At 35.9% G+C, this 20,422-nt stretch overlaps 1 protein-coding gene across 4 annotated transcripts in view; it reads left to right on the top strand.

Moving 5' to 3' along the window:
- The window catches only part of ROCK (Rho kinase), an 80,822-nt gene that overhangs the window by 35,058 nt on the left and 25,342 nt on the right, over positions 1–20,422 (top strand). For 3 of the 4 annotated variants that reach the window (XM_030982646.1, XM_030982648.1, NM_001185052.1), the window contains 18 exon segments: positions 2,440–2,540; positions 3,294–3,353; positions 4,230–4,307; positions 4,928–5,103; positions 6,898–6,982; positions 7,468–7,612; positions 8,082–8,220; positions 8,595–8,686; positions 9,198–9,357; positions 10,010–10,028; positions 14,057–14,110; positions 14,817–14,957; positions 16,245–16,325; positions 17,262–17,477; positions 18,091–18,256; positions 18,747–18,853; positions 19,531–19,660; positions 20,151–20,290. In XM_030982646.1, the coding sequence (XP_030838506.1) occupies positions 2,440–2,540; positions 3,294–3,353; positions 4,230–4,307; positions 4,928–5,103; positions 6,898–6,982; positions 7,468–7,612; positions 8,082–8,220; positions 8,595–8,686; positions 9,198–9,357; positions 10,010–10,028; positions 14,057–14,110; positions 14,817–14,957; positions 16,245–16,325; positions 17,262–17,477; positions 18,091–18,256; positions 18,747–18,853; positions 19,531–19,660; positions 20,151–20,290 (2,090 nt within the window). 4 annotated transcript variants of the gene reach the window in all.

Below are 20,422 nucleotides of genomic sequence, written 5' to 3' on the forward strand. Positions count from 1 at the left end.
AAAACAAGAATGTTAAATTTCTTTGGCTATTTTCGAGCAAAAATTATTTGGCAGATCTGATTAAGGCATTTGCAGCAGATGAGTTTTGACATGTACCAGTACCCTACTTGTTCTCAGCAAATGCCATTTAAGAATATGCACTTTTAGGCTGGCATTACTGTAAAGAAGGAAAGAAGAAGAAAAAGAAAAATACTCTTTACTTCTGCTCAGATTCCCTCAACTGTTGCCTAATTAGCTCACATAAGGCCTGTCTTCACTATCTCGAGATTGCCAAATATCCAGCTACTTGAACTATCCCGATCGCAAACTATCCAGCTAATTTGCGTCTTCATCAGACCGAAGTAGCAATCAGAAGGATATTTGGTCAGGATTGTCATCCCAAGATATCTTGGGATAGTTTGCAAAATATCCCACTATTTGGCAGACCGAAGATTCGCGATACGCGCTAACGCTGAGCAAATATCTCGAGCTAATTTCTCAAGGTTGAGTTTCCAGTTTCGAGGTCGAATCTCGAGATAGTGAAGATGCGATTTGTTACTTCGGGATTTTTTCCCAAATAGCGGGCTATTTGGCAATCTCGAGATGATGAAGACGCGCCTATTATGTTTGCTCGACTCATGAGTCAGTCAATTAGGTCGACCCTCTTGGGAGAATATTGGCATAAAATATTGATTTCGAGGGGAATAAGCCCATTTGCAATTATCTTTGATGATATTTGCAGCAAATGACTCACTCATTCATGAAAATTAGGGATAAGTCTTTAAAATGAAATATTGCACTTGTTTCCCATCAAAAGACAAAAACGTGACTTGCATACTTTTGATTTTTGGCTCATCTACATGTACATGTTGTATACGTGTGCAAGATAGTATGGCTTTTATGTTTTAGTTTCATATGAAAGGGCAAGAGATGTCTCAATATCTTTTTATATGTATTTATACTTTTCCTTGTTCATGTCAGTAATTATGAAATTTTAAAAAGATAACGAAAGATGATGCTACATTACATGTACTGTAGTGGTATCTACTTTTAAAATAGCAGGCACTAAATTACTTTGCAACAAGTAACCTGTTCTTTATCCGCTTCAGTTGAATAATACCGCATGGAGATGTACATGTATTTGAAAACAGATGAGAGAAATGGATTGTGTATGCACCTTAATTTACAATTTTCATTAGAAACTGGATACAACTATTGTGCATGAAATATTATTGATAAATATAAAAGAATACATTATATTCTTCATAATTGACATTAATTTGTTAAAGAGTGTTATTTTCATGCAAGCAAGGTTGAAAAGTAGTCCCCCGATTTGTTTTAATAATTTTTTCCCTGTATGAATTCATTTTGAAAACAGTTGTCCCGCTTTCATTGCGCTAAAATTGTATCAGCTATTTCTACCTGTTAAAAGTTTAATGATCTTCTATAGAGAATAATATTTTGTACATATTTGTGCACCTACATGTACATACACATTGTGCAACCTAAAATTTGATTACCGGTATACTATTTTTCAATCACCCAAATACATATACATGTATATGAATAAAGTTCACATACATATACATGTATATGAATAAAGTTCACAGGAAGATTTGATTGCTTGATGTTTATGAGTGCAATAACAGCTGGTTTGGTTACCGATGATGAATTAGAAGCCATGCTTCTCTTTGCCTCTAGCGATGTAATCATCTTGTGAACAACATCAGTTGAGAGACATTAAGGCATAAAGCAAATGTAAGGATTGTTGTGTATGTCTATACACCCTTCTGTATAGTCGATTGGGGAAGACTACTGTACGTATAATTGACAACTGTTGGTGCAAAGCCACCAAGACAAGAAATTTAACATGGCTATAAAGTAAAAGGGGGAAAAAAAATCTGTGAGGCTTTGTCACAAAATGACAATTATTATCTTTTCCTATTTTCCTTACTGTGTCTTCTTGAGAATCTATAGAAGAAATGCTTGTAGTTAAACAGTCCTTAAAAAAAAGCATCAATCATGACTTCCAAGAGTCTCATTCCAAGAAATCTTATGTTACTGTTTATATTAGTAGAAGTGGGTTGAGTGCATGGACGTGTACATTTCTAATTAAACCTGAAAATTCTAGAAGTGAAATAAATGGTGTATTAGCTATAAAAGAATTGTTCACATCTTGGTGGTATTTTTTTCTTCATATCTAACAGGGATTGATATGTATAGCAATATAACAAATAATTGTTTTTAAAACACATATTGGTTTTAAACTGTCACAAATGACTTAGTACATGGTAAGCATTTGCACAAACACCAACAACAACTTCCAATTAAAAATTTGTTGAATAACAATAAAAAACTTCTTGCTCTATTAATTAAGGATTAATTAATGCTCCAAGTACTAATGTTTGTGAATAATTTGGTTGCTCATTTATTTTCATTTGTTTTTGTCTCATTGCACAGATGAACAGAAGGCTGGTGATATCACCACCCATCGGCTATCATCTCATGACTTTCAGATGATCAAGGTCATTGGGAGGGGTGCTTTCGGTGAAGTCAAAGTGGTAAGGAGACCTAAATTTTATCATATATGATAGATTGAGGGGAAGGAATCACAGGCACTCATACCCCCCCCCCTCCCCCATAAAAAAAATGATAATAATAATAATGATAGGAATGGTAATACATAAATAAAATTTAAATATATATAAATAATAAATAAGAATATAACAAATTAAAATAAAATGGATACAAATCTGTCTCTTTATATTTTTGTGCCCCTCGGCTCACTTAATGTGAGATCATTTTGCTATTAAAATCCTGGATGTGCTACTGATCATGCAATACCATATGTGACAGATCAGGGAGGGGGGGGGGGGTCACAGGGGCATGTTCCCCAGCCCTCCCCCTCTCTAAATCTGCCTCTACTGTTTTTTGTGTATGTACCCCCCACTCCCCCAGTAGAAAAAACCTCAGATGTGACCTGTTTTTTCCTCAGAGAGTTAGGAGGTGGTTTTTCCTTTGCTTTTGTAAGTTCAGTTAACTCATGCAAACTTGTGCCCTCTCAAAATCGAGGAATTTTACATCCCCCTCTGAGATAATGGAATAGGAAATTACATTTTGACTCTTGATACAAAATCAATGCCTGTCAAAACGATTAATTGTGGTGGTAAACCCTGCAAAGAAAAAAGAACTTTAGAACACCTTTAATGTTGTGACTTCAGCATTGTTGCATATTCCTTGTTACAAAGTTTTTCTCTTGTGGAAATGGCAGCAAAAATTCAACATGAATTTCTTCTTTTGTTCTTTCCCTCCAGGTTCGTGAGAGGACGAGTAAGAAGGTGTATGCCATGAAGTGTCTAAGTAAATTTGAAATGGTAAGCAAACCAAATTTGACATTTGCGAGTCGCCTGAAAGAAACAATTCAACATTGTTTGAATAAACAAATGATCTTTATACCACCCTCAGATCTTCGGGACTAAAAGTTAAATCTTGTTTAATAATGATATGTCTGGACGAGAGTAGCGTCATCAATAATCAATGTTGTCCTCCCTGAGGGCCCTGCAATCATATATACATGTACTGTAGATCTAAAGTTATTAAACTTTCATGAATGCCAGCCAGTTTTTTGAGGCAAACTGCAGGTGTTGAAATTTTGTAACATGGAATTCACTCATACCGGTATGTGAAAGGACTTTGTATTATTCATGAATGGGTGTGTCGTATCTTATTAATGTGTTAAAGATATGATCGTATTTCTCATATTTCATTTGCCTGAAACTTGGGTCATATTCAGGTCAGCCAGAAATATACATGTACACTGCATGCTTTGAAGATCAGAAAAAAATGAAATGTACATGTATGTTTGTTTGTATTTCTGAATATGAAAGAAATTTTTGTTTCATTCACGATTAAATTGAGACTTTTTTGTCCTTTATATCATCATAGACTTTTATTTCAATCCCTTATTGTATGCCACATTGGTGTTGTCAATTTTGAGTCTATCTCTTTCATTCTCTCTTTCTTTAAAAAAAAATATTTGTGAGTTTGTGCTCCAGATCACTTTCCACTGCAATGATGGTTAAAATAGTTCTGTAGAATTCACTAAAACAAATAGACAAACAGATACCGGTAAACAACAAAACCCAAAACAGTCAGAAGGGAAGAGTTTAGGAAATGATGTACCTTAATTTCTTTATTTTGTTGTTAAAAAAGCTTTCAAATTTATTTGTCTGATTTTTTTTCCCCTTTAGATCAAGAGATCTGATTCAGCCTTCTATTGGGAGGAGAGGGATATCATGGCCCATGCTAATAGTGAATGGATCGTACAGGTGAGTATCAGGGCTCTTTCGAACTTGACATGTCTTTGCTGGTTGTACCATGTTTAACTATGCGATACATGTAGCCTTCAAGATGTTTGAGTACAAGGTAAATGTGATGAAGAGGGGGGGGGGGGGTGGTTGCTGCGTATGAATGTGGATGTTCCCTAGTTGCCCCCATTTAGCGCTTGAAAGCTCAAAAAATATCTCTGGTTAATTGAAGAAGAGCTCTGGTAACAAAACAAAATAAAGCACTTAGATATCAATGTGAAAAATCACACCAAATCTTAAAAGAACTCCCGCGAACAGAATTATTTTTCTTACTCTGATATCTACATGTATAAATGATCACAATATAGTTGTTCTGTCATCTAAATTACTCTCATATGCGAGTATTATTGATTGAAGCCTATCTGGACTAGTTGGGATTAGATCTCCCTGCATGGTTTAAGGCAGGCGGTTATCTCATCAAATGAGCTCACAATTAACATAAGAAAAAGGGGAACATGGGGGTCCAATGGGTACCGCTTAGGCACTGTTTGCTGTATAGAGGGCACAAGTAGCTATAAGTAGTGCATTCCCACTTCAAGTGATTGATTGATTGTCAATGAATGTAACTGCTCTCTTTCCAGCTCCACTATGCCTTTCAAGATGAGAAGTACCTCTACATGGTGATGGACTACATGCCTGGTGGTGACCTGGTCAATCTCATGAGTAACTATGAGATCCCTGAGAAGTGGGCCAGGTTCTACACCGCCGAAGTGGTCCTGGCGCTAGACGCAATCCATTCCATGGGCTTTATACACAGGTAAGGATCAAACCTTTGCAGAAAAGGCACAGATACTTTGTTCCCTCTCACTTACTCTGTCGGTCTCTCTCTTTATCTTTTTCCCCTCTCTCTTTCTCTGTTAAATGTCATGAATTACTACAAGATCTCTGAGAAATGGGTCGGGTTCTAAACAGAGGAAGTAGTTCTAGCCATTCATTCTATAGGCTTCATACACAGGTAAACGATTAAAATATCAAAAACTAGATGTTATATTGGGTTTAAGGTCTTCATGTTGCAATACAGAGCCGATGTTTCTTTGCACCAAGGCTATGTACTTGTTCTCTCTCTTCTTTTTCGTTTTCATTTTCATTTTCTTTGAGGTACATTTAGCAAGGATATCATTAAATGTGCCATTGAATATATTTGTTATTGCTGGAGAAAAAAGAGAAACATTTATAATGTCAGAATTTGTAAAGATAATTTGCGATAAAGCAAGTGAAAAGGCAATTCAAGATGTTAAGAAAGATAGTCTTGAGAAAGAAAAAGACTTTAATTTACAAACAGGTGATCCCTAAAGCAAGCTTTTTGACTATTCAGAATAAAAAGACTTTTATATGCTCATCTCCGAGTGCTCAAATCAGAGTTGTATTTTTGTCTCGCCTGCGTAGCAAAAAGCGAGACATAGGCGCCGCTTTTCCGGTGACGGCGACGGTGACGGCGATGGCGACGGCGACGGTGGCGGCAGCGACGGCGGCGTCAACATCAAAAATGTCAAATTAAGTTTTTGAATATTTGATATAATTTTTAAAGTATGAGTTCTTAGTCGATGAAACTTTGACTATAGGGTAATCAAGTATCCCCAATCATGTGAGTAGAATTTCAGATCACAAAGTCAAGGTCAAAGGTCATTTCAGGTCAACAGACTTGGACTATGTTGTAGCATCATCATCGAAAACTTAACCTAAGGTTAAGTTTTTGAATTTTTGATATAATTTTGAAAGTATAAGTTCTTAGTCAATGAAACTTGGACTATAGGGTTATCAAGTCTCCCCAATCATGTGAGTAGAATTTCAGGTCACTAAGTTTAGGTCAAAGGTCATTTAAGGTCAACAAACTTAGACTTTGTTGTGGCATCAACATCAAGATTTTCAAAATGCTTCTTCCTCGTTATTTTTCAACCGATTTTGATTCTGATTGTTTTATATGATAGGGCTAGGAGGGGGATTTAAAATTTCTACACAGAATCGTGAAATTCATTATCTATGCTAATTTATGCAAATTTATTCGAAGTCACAAAAAAGGCTTCTTCTCCTTCATTTCTCGACTGATTTTGAATTGGTTTGCTTTATATCGTAGAGCTAACTTTGGTACACTAAACTTCTACACAGAATTTTGAAATTGTTCTCCATTAATTAATTATGGTAATTTATGCAAATTTATTCCAAAAATAACAAAAATTGCTTCTTTTCCCTCATTTCTTGACCGATTTTGATTTGGTTTGCCTTATCTGGTAAAGCTAAATTTGGAACACTAAACTTCTACACAGAATTGTGAGATTTTGTTCCATTGATTATTTATGGTACTTTATGCAAATGAAATGAAATTATGTCCCTTCCAGGGCATCAAATTTTTATTTTTTGACCACTTCAAAAGTGTACCACATAAAATTTACGATATTTGTTGTTGCGAGATGCAGATGAGCGCTACGTCATTGACGTTCTGGTTTATCATATTGAATTGCGTTATGCAGGCGAGACCGCCAAGAGCGTTTCCCTTGTTGATAAAAGAAATTTAGCCAGTGTCTAACTAAATTCTTTTTGTTTATGTTTACAGAGATGTGAAACCCGATAACATGTTGTTAGATTCATCAGGACATCTCAAGCTAGCAGACTTTGGAACGTGTATGCGAATGGAAAGGGTAAGAAGAATCTATAATCTCAATAAACACTAATAAGATCTCTATTTAGAGTTTCTTAAAGGCATATGGTTTGGAGTGCAATGCTGATAGCCAAATCTTCCCTATTTTACTTTCCATGTGATGGTATGGCACGATCAGACACAGCACATTAGGGCCCTGTCTTATAAAGAGTTACGATGGATCCAAATCAATCGTAACTCCTCCAATCAATCGCAAGTTTTGCAGTCTCGTATCTCTTATGTACAAAGTTGCAATGGATATCAATCGCAAATAAGGTGCAGTTGATACAAAAAAAATTAAGACGGGACCTTGAAGTTCTCAAATCGTAGGCCAGTTCGGGCAGTACAGTATTGAATGTGGTAGGTGGACTGACAGGGATATTTAAGGGATATTTAATCAATGTGAACCAAGGATAAACAAATTTTTCTGCGAAGAAGAGGAAGACTGAAGAAGTTCATATTTGACTTGCCCTTTTCTTTTTCTAGGATGGTATGGTACGATCAGACACAGCGGTAGGTACACCAGATTACATCTCTCCTGAAGTTCTCAAATCACAGGCTGGTAACGGGCAGTACGGACGAGAATGTGATTGGTGGTCAGTAGGAGTTTTCATCTATGAAATGCTCGTTGGTAAGATAGAGTCCCATGAATTATTTTTCCTCTCTTGTTTCTCTTTCTTCCTCCTTCTCCCTTTATTATCCTTTTTCCTCGTCCTTTTTGTTCTCTCACTCTTTTTTTCACCCCATATTCTCTTTCCTTCCATCCTCTCTTCTCGTTGTGTCTCCCCTTTAGCTTTAGATTTTTCAGAGATCTCCTCTGACAGACAGTAAAATAACATTAATATTATTTTAAATCTATGGCTTATAAGCTTTCCGTTGATATACAATTCATCTATTTCATTTGGTCTTTAACAAAATTTGGCTCAAGCAAATGTTGGATCACCATCAAAACATATCCCTCAAAATTCAGAAGTTGTTTATGTCTATGTTTTGTTTTGTTAGTTAGGAACATGTTTCAAGTATGATGTTTGTATCAAAGCAACTCATTGGAGTTCCAGGATGATATTACCATGATCATTTTGTCTTTTTTCATGATATAGGTGATACGCCTTTCTATGCTGATTCTCTCGTGGGTACATACAGTAAGATCATGGATCATAGGAACTCCTTGGAGTTTCCAGATGACATTTCAATTAGTGGACCCGCCAAAGATCTTATATGCAAGTTTCTAACAGACAGGTAAGTTATTATAGTATCTATGATGATAGTATGAAGCTTTTGGAGGTACATGTAGTGATGGTGGTGGTCGTCTTGATGGTGGTGGTGGTGGTGAAGATGATGTTGAAATTGACAACATTAGTAATGATGATGATGATGATGGTGATGACAATGGTGGTGGAGATTTTGATGATGATGATTATAATGATGTAAATGTCTAACATTGGTAAGAGTCAACACAAATATATATATATACATTGAGTTTATTTGATTATAATGATGGTGATGATGATGATGATGGTGTGAATAAGGATCATGTTGACAGCGAGAAATGTGGTAATTGATACAATATTCCGACTACATTTTTTCCCTTCTGTCTTCTATTCCTTCCGCAGAGATACAAGGTTAGGGAAGAATGGCATTGATGAAATCAAGCTGCATAGATTCTTCAAGAATGATATGTGGACATATGATAATATTAGAAATAGTAAGTAGAAAATCTTTTTGATTGGAATGACATTGTTGGAATGAAAGGGGTCTGAGCTATCCTAAAAATCAGGGATAACTGGGAAAATGAGTTCTCTTTTTTTTCTGGTCAGGGAACGGGGAATTTGAGAAAAATCATTTGAAAATCATTTGAAAATCAGTGAATTTCATTGACCCAAAAGAAAGTAGTTGGTCATTTATATTTTGTCTCTCATCCAAGCAGTGTACCCAGATGTTGAAAATATCTCAAACTGGAAATAGGTTGTAATAATGATCCTAAAGTTTTGAAAATCTCATTGAAAAAAAAATAAAAAAATAACAGTGTCAGGCTTATAAAATGCATACCGGTAATATGTTGCTATCTCTATGCGCTTAACAAATATTTAAAAAAACATCTTATATAACACTTGAAATAGTTACAGTAACTTAATATGGGGAAAATGAGGATACTTTGTTTGTATAAGACCATGATGATTATTATCATCATACTCTGTGTTGTTTCCTCTTTCTAGCTGTACCTCCTGTCGTTCCCGAACTTATCAGTGATGTGGACACGAGTAACTTTGACGAGATCGAGCCAGAAGACCATCCCGAAGAGAGCTTTCAGTCGCCCAAGACGTTCGCTGGCAACAATCTTCCTTTCATCGGCTTCACCTACAATAAATCAAATAAGTGAGTACACTCTCTCTCTTTCTAAAGATACTGTAATCGGTCACAACTTGCTTGCCAATTTTGCCCGCCCCCCCTTTTTTTTTTTAAACTGTGAAGCATCGTTTCATTAGCTCAAAATCCACTCAAGTATAATATTTCTTAATTTAATTACTGAGTAAGATATATTACTTTTTGTTATTGAAAGGTATATGACACTTTGCAATTCATAATGTCTCTTGGGCACAACCCTGAGGGAAGAATTCATAGAAGAGAATTTGGAATTCATATTTTAATAAATGTATTACAAATTTGAAGAGTTCTTGCCAATTCTATCGCATTTGAAAGACCAATCTGCCATTTTGGAGATTACCATAGATTTAGTGATCCTTACTTTCAAATGTTTGTAAGAGACTTATTATTGTATTATTGGTATAGTTCACTCACTTTGTTCTTTGTAAACTATGTCTGGGCCTTCAATTTACATATTAGGGAAACAAATACTCATGTTGAACTTACATTGGACCAATAAATACATTGAATTGAATTTAATTGAAAATATTACCACAGTAATTTCTTGACCTTGTCAGCTTTTGAGAGTCACTGATCTCATTCAATATGTTGTAAATCATTGGATTTTATTATTTTCTCTCTAATATTTCTGTGTTTCTTTCAGGCTTTTCACATCTGTAGAGGTAAGAGCATGACTAACACCATTTTCACTTATTCTTCCATTTTACCTGTAGAAAATCACATAGAAAGCGGAATACAATTTCAGTTACATGTATGGGAAGGAGCAAGTAATAATTGTTTTGAAACAGTCGCTAAACTCATAGGGGAGTGGCATGTAAAAGGTTAATCCTTGCATCTACATGTACAGTCTCTTCTAAGGTGATTGTCATATAACAGCGAAGAGGGATTCGACGCTCATGAGTAAAAAAAAAGATTGATGCATTTAAGCAAACATAGTTGCAGAGCACTTCAAGCATTATTCATCATTTTCTTATGAACGTACATGTACACATAGATGTAGGTTTTAACCACAAGAAACCCTAAGCAAACAAACAAGAAAGGAGTTGGCTCTGTACTGCTTAGAAGAAGTGTCATGTTTCAAACCTCAAACAATCTCAAATAAACCACAAATCACTTATCGTAAGACTTCCTTACTTACTCAACTCCAAATACACCTTCTAACACAAACAATTACTGGCTTGATGAAAATGACACTCCAATTTTTAAGCCGTTTTGGAGGATGTTTAGGAAATCTCCTCATCAATGGTCACACGTGATGTTTGCTTTTATAGTCCCAATTTTCAGCTTCCTACAAACTCCCAGTGATCTTACAATAACAAAGTGTAAATCATCTCAGTATGCTTGAAGTGCAGATACTCTGATGTTTGATAACAAAATAGGGATATGACCTCACTGAAGAAAAAATAAAAATTAATTAAGTTTGAATCTTTGTTATCTTGCTCAAAGTCCAATTAAAGTGCTTATTCTGGTGACCTTTTATTCATTCACAACTGTATACATGGCTGTTCTACATTCATGAGGGGACTATTCAAATTATTCTGTCATAGAAAAATTTAATCACCCACTTACATTTTCTCACTTCTGTACATCATTGGTTTGATATTTCAAATGTGTTGGTGTAGATGTGTTCTTTCACTGGAGTATCAATAATTTCATGGAGAAATAAAATATTTTCCTTCTTTCCATTGGGATTGGTCATATTATCTGTTCAGAGCCAGAAGGGCAATAACTCTTTAAAAAGTAAACTTGAGTTCTGGTAAATATAGAAAATAAATAACTCTCACAGAATCCAACGAAACTTACACTGAATGCTCAAGATTACAAATAGATGACATGTGCCAAACAATTTTGGAAGAAAATGTATAGTGGCTGAGTAATGAGCTTAAAACGATATGGAAATCTGGGTAAGTAGGCCCAACACCATGTGCTTATAAACACAGGTCACTGTGTGCTAATGGAAGTTGTGTATTTGTTTTTATTTCATTGGTTCAAACAATCCAGAATAATTCATAGCAATTTTTTTCTCAAAATAAGATTCCCATACCAGAGCTCAAGATTATCTTAAACTCTTAAAAAAGTAGAGTTAATACCTATTCGGCCCTCATTGCACACTCTGTAAATTGTTTGTAGTTTTCTGTTCATTGTACATGGTCACAATGCCAGTTCCACATCGAGTGGGAAGGAAAACGACAGTTTCAAATTCATTTGATTATCCTTTCCTACACAAACCTTCCCCTAATTTATCTGTTATACAAAACTATGTATCCTTGCATGAAATATATTCTTATGCATGTTTCTTGTAGAATATTCACTCTGTAGTATAGTTTTGCATTTAAATGTAGCGTAGTTTTGAGTGAATACCTGCAGTATTTCAGCTATTCATCCAATACTTCTAAAAACTTTAACTGCCTTTAATTTCAAGATTTAAAAAACACCCTATATCACTTTCTAACACTCCGATTTGTTTTCAATGCATATTTAGCATACTTCTGTTGCAAGATTTCTAACTAGTTTGCCAAGAGCGAATATTTTTTCCTCATTTGCATGCACTTAATGTCAATCATACAACTCTGTCATGCACTGGTTGTTAAAATGCAGAAATAATATTTTTATTCTAAAAGATACACAAATTAATGTTTTGAATATTAGCGATTGAGTTTTGATGTATGCATGTGGTCATCGAAATGAGATTGCTCGTAAATCTGAGAGAAATCCTGACCTTTTTAGAGAAGCAGATTTCAAGATAGTACAAAAATCTACATTTATGTTAAAAAGCAATTACTCTGCCCCTTCCTATGTTTAGATGTCGCTGATTAATTTATATTTCTTCTTCTTATAATAGTACCCTTTAGAATTGGATTTATAGCTGAAAGATGCCTGTTTCTTGTAACAATTATTAATGAATAAATGTACATTACATGTTTGTTAATGTACATTTTCCCTGTATGTAGAGGTGAAAAAATGCCTGTTTCTTTTGTAACAATCTGTATTTTCCATCCTTTCTGTCTGCGTGGTTCTCTTTTCTCGTGTTTGTGGTTGGTCATTAACTATCCGGACATCCGTCCATCTGTTTGCGGTGTGTCCTGATACCCTTGTTACAAACGTGAGTGCTACATGTGTTGATGATCCGACATTTGCTCTGGGGACATTATCTCCTGCGACATTTGCTCTGATTTTGTTTCCCCTGGGTTTTATACTTTGTCAAAGATTTAGAGTTTAGTTTTTGATTGGGTATTAGTTCAGGGGGGGGGGGGGGGGGTGTTTCACAAAGACTAAGATCGGCTGAAATAGGACTTGAACTATGGCAGACCATTCATGCCACTGGTTGCTCTCACCATTGGTCTCTCAATTATGATCTTTAGATAATATTCTTCCCTTCAATAAATCAAAATTTATTTGATGAAAGTCAGTTCATTTTGTTGTCATTTCTTGGGAGGTTCCTAATAATAGACCTCTTCAATATACCACTGGATTCATGGAACTTCAGGATTTTAGGTCTGCAAAAGGGACAAACCATCTTTAAAGTTTGGAATAACACTAGTATATTAAATAAATTGACCTTGGAGAAACTGTCACCAGAGCATGTGTTGTGCAATCTTGTTATCATGGTATTCACTTCAAATTTACCCAAATCATTTTCTTTCTTTTTTTTCTCCACAAAACACAAATTTGATTGCTGTAATTACAAAATAATCATACTCATGGTTAGAGCTTAGCAAATTGATTTCAGTGACCGCGGCGGGTAAAGACTGAAGTGAATTTGTATGATACCGGAGAACATTTTTTGTGATCTCAAGTTATAGATTGTGGCAAAATTCTGTGGTACGATGTGTGTTGTAATATTTTGGTAATTTGAATAAGAAGAAATAAAAGAAAAAGTAAGGAAGAAAACAAAGGACCCCTCCCCCAATTAAAAAAAAATATTTTTAGCTACTTTTTTGGGGAAACCTTTTATCAATATTATTAAGATCCCTCTGACAATTTAAATTCAATTTTGTTTTTCCAAGACATAAAATTGACTGGTATGATGATGTATATTCCAGTTCATGTTTAATAAAGGTCTTTATCTTTCATAAGTTTTTGAACACTTTACATGTAAATGAATAAAGAACAAAGTTTTCACAAACTTTTATAGTAATGCTTTTGACTTGTTTGCTGTGCAGCTATTTTGTGCAAACCCATATGAGAATGCTTCACACCCATAAGATTGAAAAGTAACAAGATTTTTCTTTTGCTTATTTTCAACTAATATTTCAACCATGTTATACATGTAGTTCTTTTGCTTTGTTATTTTCTATTGCTTTAATTCTGTTGCTAATCAATATGAATCAATGCCTCATGTTTTAGTTAGAGATATATATTATTCTAAGATTATATGATTTCTTCAATCCATTCCCTATACATTCCCAATCAATACACTCCATGTACATGTATATATATATATATATTCCTCCTCCTCTCTGTCTCTGTCTCTCTCTCCCTCCCTTCCTCACTCCTTTCCTCTCCTTGTCTTTGCCTCTCTCGTTCTTTCTCTGTCTTTCCCTCTCCCTTCCTTCCTCCCTCCTTTCATCTTTGAAAGGACTACATTGTATCTTCCATACTGAGAACCTGTCTATAGAGGTCTAGATGTTAGGTAGAGTGGCCTCTACAGACAGGTTTGCAGTTCATGTGTGTTTTGTGCTTTTTGCAGGGTGGTGTAAAGGAAGCGGATGGACACGTATCGGCCCCCAATGTGGGAGGCAGGGTGAGTAACCGAGAACCTTAAAGATAGAAATTGAATTCTGGTCATACGATTGCATTGTGAAAGAAATCGTCATGAACATGTTGGGAAACATTGGCCATGTAGCAGTTATGGATTGGTGTGAACTGTAAGGGTTTTTTGAAATCGGCAAAATAAGATACACATTAAAGGTAAAGACCAGTTCTGGTCATGCGATTGCATTGTGAAAGAAACATTGTGGAATCGATCAGAAAAGGTTGATCATCTAGCCTATAAGTATTGGTGTGAACTGCAAGGTTCTGGAATCATCAAAATGACAAGAAATTTGGCACAGTCTTGGTACTGTACACAGAAAGATGTATATGGGACTATGCAATACCTTTCCAGGCCGGATAGATATGATAATTTACCAAATTTATCAATTTGTAGGCGGTTTCCCGGCAAAATTGGTATCATCACGTATGAGTCAAAACGTATTCTTTCACATGATTGGCAATAAGAGCTTCAATTTCATTTTTGGAGGGGGGGGGGGGGGAGGTTCAAAACTGGTCTATACCTTTAAAGGTGTTGTGTCCATTACAGGACCAACAAAGAGATCACTTTAACAAGATAGAAAACAATTATCATAAATAAAAAGAAAGCAAAAACTAGATGACAATTCTTAAACAGGGTGTATATTACATGTATATATATCAATATCATCATTTGATATTTCTCTTGTTTCTTTTAGGAATATGAAGAGATGAAGAGGAAGACCCACAGCCTTGAGAAGCAGATAGAGGCCGAGATGAGGAGAAACAAGGACCTAGACCAGAAGAATAAACACATTGCTTCCAAGTTTGATAGAATCAAACAAGACCTGGAACTGGAGGTAAAGTGTAGACTTGGAATTAGGGAAATTGGATCTATTGCTTAACTACCAAAAAAACAATGAAACCTGTCCATAATGACCACTCAAGGGCAACAAGAAAAGTATTTTTATGAGCAGGTGGACTTTATGTACAAGTTTGTTTAATATACAGTAGGTTTTAATGGGACACACTTTCCAAGGGAAACAAAAAATGTGGTCTTTTTATACAGGTGTTCGCTAAAGGAGGTTTGACTGTAATAGGGAGAAAGGAGGAAGGAGGGTTGGGGTAGAGAGGCATTGCCTCAAAGTTTGTTAGACCCAAACAAGGCATGGAACCAGGCATAAGAATATAGACCTTCAAGTGAGGAAGGTTGATCACAGTGGGAGGTAGAGAACCAAGTATGACCACTCTCAGGGTTAATAAGGAGCGAGAAGGATCGGGATGGGGAGGGGTTAGATTAACAAGGTCTCTTGGCCTAGCCTCAAACAACACCTTGAATTAGAGGTAGCATGATAGTGGGCAAAAATTGAGATTTTGCAAGAGACAAGGTTCATACCCTAGGAGATCTGTTTAATAGGGAGATAAGTTTATACACCTTTGATACTACCACAAAAATAAGAAACAACCCTAAAATCAGAATTGAGTTGAGCTAGAAATTCCGTCTGTCAACAAAACATGTTTATGCTAATCCGTGATCAAAATATTCTGCAATTTGTAGTGATGCAACAGGATATGTTTAGCTTCCCTTTGCACAAGATTTCAAGTTCAAAGTAATTATAATTACAGATACAAATTTCCTGAAACATTGGTCCATATGACAGTCCAGTGCTACACTATGTCCCAGCATATTCTAGTTTTAACCAGACATGATTGTAGCCAAATAAAACTATCAGTAGCCATTTTCAGTTCGATTTCCTCAAACTGTTCTTTAGTGTTGATACGTAGGACCTTGGATGTCTCTGAGTTGTGATACAGTGTATTAAATAGAAGTGCAGTTTGGACCAGAGATGTATCTAATGGGAAAAGTGCCCTAAAGAACTTGTGTATGCGGAGATGACACATGAAAAACTAAGAAAGGTTTCATTCAGTCTTTTTCTTGAAACAAACATTTTGTGAGTACAGTTTCAGCATTTGGCATTTTTACTAAAAAAGTTTGACCCTACTCATAAAGTACACATATGTTAATTCACTCTCTTACAGGATACGCATGAGTAGCAACACACCGTGCATTGCATCAGTATTGTTTTAAACGCTGTTCTTAATTTCAGTTCTCCATCTTAATTTGTGAATGTTTTTTCTTCCCTTAGAACAACGACAAGCTTCATCTGCAGAACAAACTGATGGACAAGGAACGAGAGTATGTTCAACTGAAACACAAGCACACAGAGGTAGGAGTTCATTTTGCATCTGACTATTATTTTATTGTAACAAGATTTTATATCTTCATATATACAGTTTGTAATTTGAGAACAAAAATTAGAATAATTTACGATGTCGATGTTTATGCAATGTTTCCTCCTTTTCTATGATTTTATTTGATTCATGTACCAAAAGTTATCGTTATTTTGTATATTTTGTGAGGATAATTTTTAACACGCCATTTATGTGTTTTTCATGATCCTCCCACTTCAGATATCTCATTATATATGTTTGTATTTTGATGATATCACATTGTTTTTATCTTGACATTCAATAAATGAAACCATTCCCCGAAGTTTTCATTAATAATAATGATATTACATTATATTTTTAGAGCGCTTAATACTAATGTTTCTAAGTGCAAGAAAAAGAAGAAAGGAAAAGGAAGGAAAAGTGAGAGATGCCAAAGAAATATGTTAAAAATATTAAAGTACAAGTAAACGGCAAAGAAGAATATGACATTACACAAAATAATGACTACATCAGAATTAATCAATATTATAGATAAACCAGATATAATAATAATAATAATATTGGATTTTTATATAGTGCACGTATCGACCTTGCAAGGTCCTCAAGGCGCTCCAACATTACCCGGCTGTGCTAGGCTGCCGATTTCGATGCTCACAGCATTTTGAGGAATTCCTTCCTACCGGTACCCATTAAACACCTGGGTGGAGAGTGGCAAATGTAGATCAATGTCTTGCCAAAGGACATTATAGACTCAGAATTATAATATACAATGTAAAATATGCAACTGACAATAACCTGACGTATAAATTATTATATTCAATATTATTATTATGCATATTAAAGTACATATTATACAACATTAAACAATAGAAATTACTGTGGATATGCCCAAATACCAATGTTATTTTTGTCTTTCCCTCCCTCGTTGCCAGCTCGCTAGGAGAGCGGAGCAGGAGCAGGAGGGTCGTAAGAGGGTGGAGCGTCAGGTCTCCCACATCACAGACATGGAGAGGGAGCTGAAGGAGCTCAAGCTCCGGTCTGAGAAGACCACCATCCTCGAGAGACAGGTGGAGAACCTCAACAAACAGCTCCAGACGGAGGGCGACCAACACGCAAGGTCCAAGAAGATGTTCGGTGATCACCAAAAGGTAAGTGACTTCCTTTTTCGCTTGTATAAAAAACATTTTTCTTTTCTTCAAAATTGGGTTAGCTTTTTGAAGCTGAAGCCAAATGAAATCCAGATTATTAATATTTTTATGAAAATAGAGCAGAAATAGTACAGTGCCATGTGAGATTCAGTCTATTGTTCAGATAAGGCTTTATGCCTACAAACTAGGTATGAATACAATGAAAATGCCAGTATTCAATAGACAAGTTCACAGTTAGCGCATGTCCCAAATAACCCCTAATATCCACAGATCTTCAAAACATGAAGGGGTCTCACTTTGTACGTTTTAAAATAATCACTCCTACAGCGATGCAGGTGCTATATGAATAGCCTATGTTTCCCCTTTTCAAAGATTTCTTCCACCTGTGTATCATGGAGTGCACTGCTGAATAATGATTGCATACATGTAACTTTCATGAGCACGTATCCAGTATTTGTCTCACTATATTTCGCAATTTGGTCTGCAATGACCTTTATCTGCTCATGCTCAAATTGCAACTATGAACTGGTTTATTCTTACCGGCCATTCAAATGCATCACAATTTATTAATTCAATCTTCTTCTTTTGTTCCCCCCCCCCCCCCCCCTCCTAGAACTATGCTCATCTTGAGCAGGAGATCAGCGAGCTGAGAGATAAGTACACCCGAGAGCTCAACAATAAGATGATGCTAGACCAGGAGGTGATCAGGATGCAGACCCAGCTAGAGGAGGAGCAACGCGGACGATCACGCATGGAGGACCTCAAAGCAGAACTAGAGAGTAAGTCTATCCCTCTTTGCCTTTAAGATTTATTTATTTATTTATTTATTTTATCTCAAAGAACATAATAAAATCAAACCAGCTTTAGTGACCACCTGTATAGAAAGACTACATTTTTTGTTTCCCTTGAAAATGGTTTCTCATTGAAACATGTACTAAAGGAACCTGTATATAAAGACCACCTACCTACAAAGACCACTTTTCTTGTCTCCCTTGGGTGGTCTTTACCAGTATCAAGAGCAATATAGTTGTAATCTCTCCTTCAACAATACCTGCTCGAAGTTCCCTATTAAATATTCATCCACTTCATACTGTCATTACTATCACTTTTCTAAACAATAATGATACTTAGAAATAATAATAAATATCACTTTTCTAAAGAAACAAGGTACAAGTGGAGATTACAAGTACTTGCTTTTACAGCACTTATTGTCTTTAAGTTGAGTAAATAAATGAATAATAAGTTGTTATTGTTTCCTTTGTCTTCCAGGGCAAAATGCTCAGGCAACGCAGGAAATGAATCGTCTGAAGCAAGGAGAGAGCCGCTCCATCGCAACCATGCAGAACCATCAAGAGAGCATCATTATCCTTGAAAAGGTACATTTCATGATAATAAAACATTCACTTTCATCCATTCTCACTGTCAGCAACAGCCTGAGTTTACTTAAAGCAGGACTGCACTACTTGTATCTACTTGTGCCCTTTTTATATCCAACAATGACTAAGCGGTACCCGTTGGTCCCCCATGATCCCCTTTTTCTTATGTTAATTGAGAGCTGATTTGATGAGATAACCACCTGCCAGTGACCATGCAGGGAGGTCTAATCACTGCTCGCCAAACTAGTGCAGAGGGGCATTAAAATACATACAATATTGATGATTTATGTCATTAATTACAAATCTAGCAATGTCTCAATGCACTTCCAAAGAGCTTTTGATGAATACCCCAACTGTAGTATACATGTAGCTGCCCAGAAAAAGTTGCTGAAGCATTACCTTACTATAGTAGTTTTTGCTGGATATTCACTTTATCTTATGGCAAATGCTAGTATAAATTTGTTCATCATGACTTACATGTAGATTTTCACATTCTATCCAGAGCCATAGCTTCCTCATATATATATATATATATATATATTGTTTTTTATTTTTTATTTTTTTATAAACAAACTCATTTTCAATTTGTACCAAATTTTGACCAACAATTTTATAATGATGAATTGTTATTCATAGAAATAAATTTCACACCAATTTAACAATTTGTTTCTATCCAGACAAAAGCGAGCTTAGAGTTTGATCTGAAGGCCTTACAGAACACACATGAGCAAGGTGTGAAGGAGCACAGGGACGCTATGGCTGCCGTCAATGCAGAGAAGAAGAGGATAACAAGGACTCAAGAAGACGGTAAGTCTATCTCTAGTCCCAAACACTGAAGATAATGTTGGATTATCAAGACATGATAAAAATAATCATCATCATTTATTAAAGTCATGAAAGTCAGCATTTTCCCTATTATGATGGGTTACTGGCTTTTGCGCCATGACGGCACTCCCTCCCTCCACTTCTTTTCGTACGAAGCATCCTCCTCCTTTACCAACCTTTCTGTTGTTTCATATCTTTCCATGAATTCTTTTGTCTTACTTTCTGCCATCCACTTCCAGATCCCATGCTCATATGTCTTTTACAGTGTTACCACCTTCAGACATAGTGACAATCAGAGACAGTGGTATCCATAAATTCAAATATAAAACTATCAGTCCGATGAACTCTTATGTCTTTTACACTGTTAAACTGATCTTTTGATAGTAAATGGAACCTTTACTTACACTTTGCCAAAATCAGATTCATTCATCATCATGTTTTATATTCTGCTCCTTACTCTTGACTGTTACAGAACTCCAGAAGACGCTGGTCCAGGAGAGAGAGATGAGGGTCCAGGTGGACAAACAGAACTCTATCCTAGAGCTAGACCTCAAGCAGGCACAGCAGAAGATTGAGAGGATGGAAAACATGATTAAGATGGAGGAACAGAAGGTAGGATTGTGGTGGTCGTGGTCGGGTGTTGATGGTGATGATGGTGATGATGATGATGATGGTGGTGGTGGTGGTGGTGGTGGTGGTGGTGGTGGTGGTGGTGGTGGTGGTGGTGGTGGTGGTGGTGGTGGT

Source organism: Strongylocentrotus purpuratus, unplaced genomic scaffold (genome assembly GCF_000002235.5).
Source record: "Strongylocentrotus purpuratus isolate Spur 01 unplaced genomic scaffold, Spur_5.0 spur5_scaffold_13, whole genome shotgun sequence".
NCBI classification, from domain to species: Eukaryota; Metazoa; Echinodermata; class Echinoidea; order Camarodonta; family Strongylocentrotidae; genus Strongylocentrotus; species Strongylocentrotus purpuratus.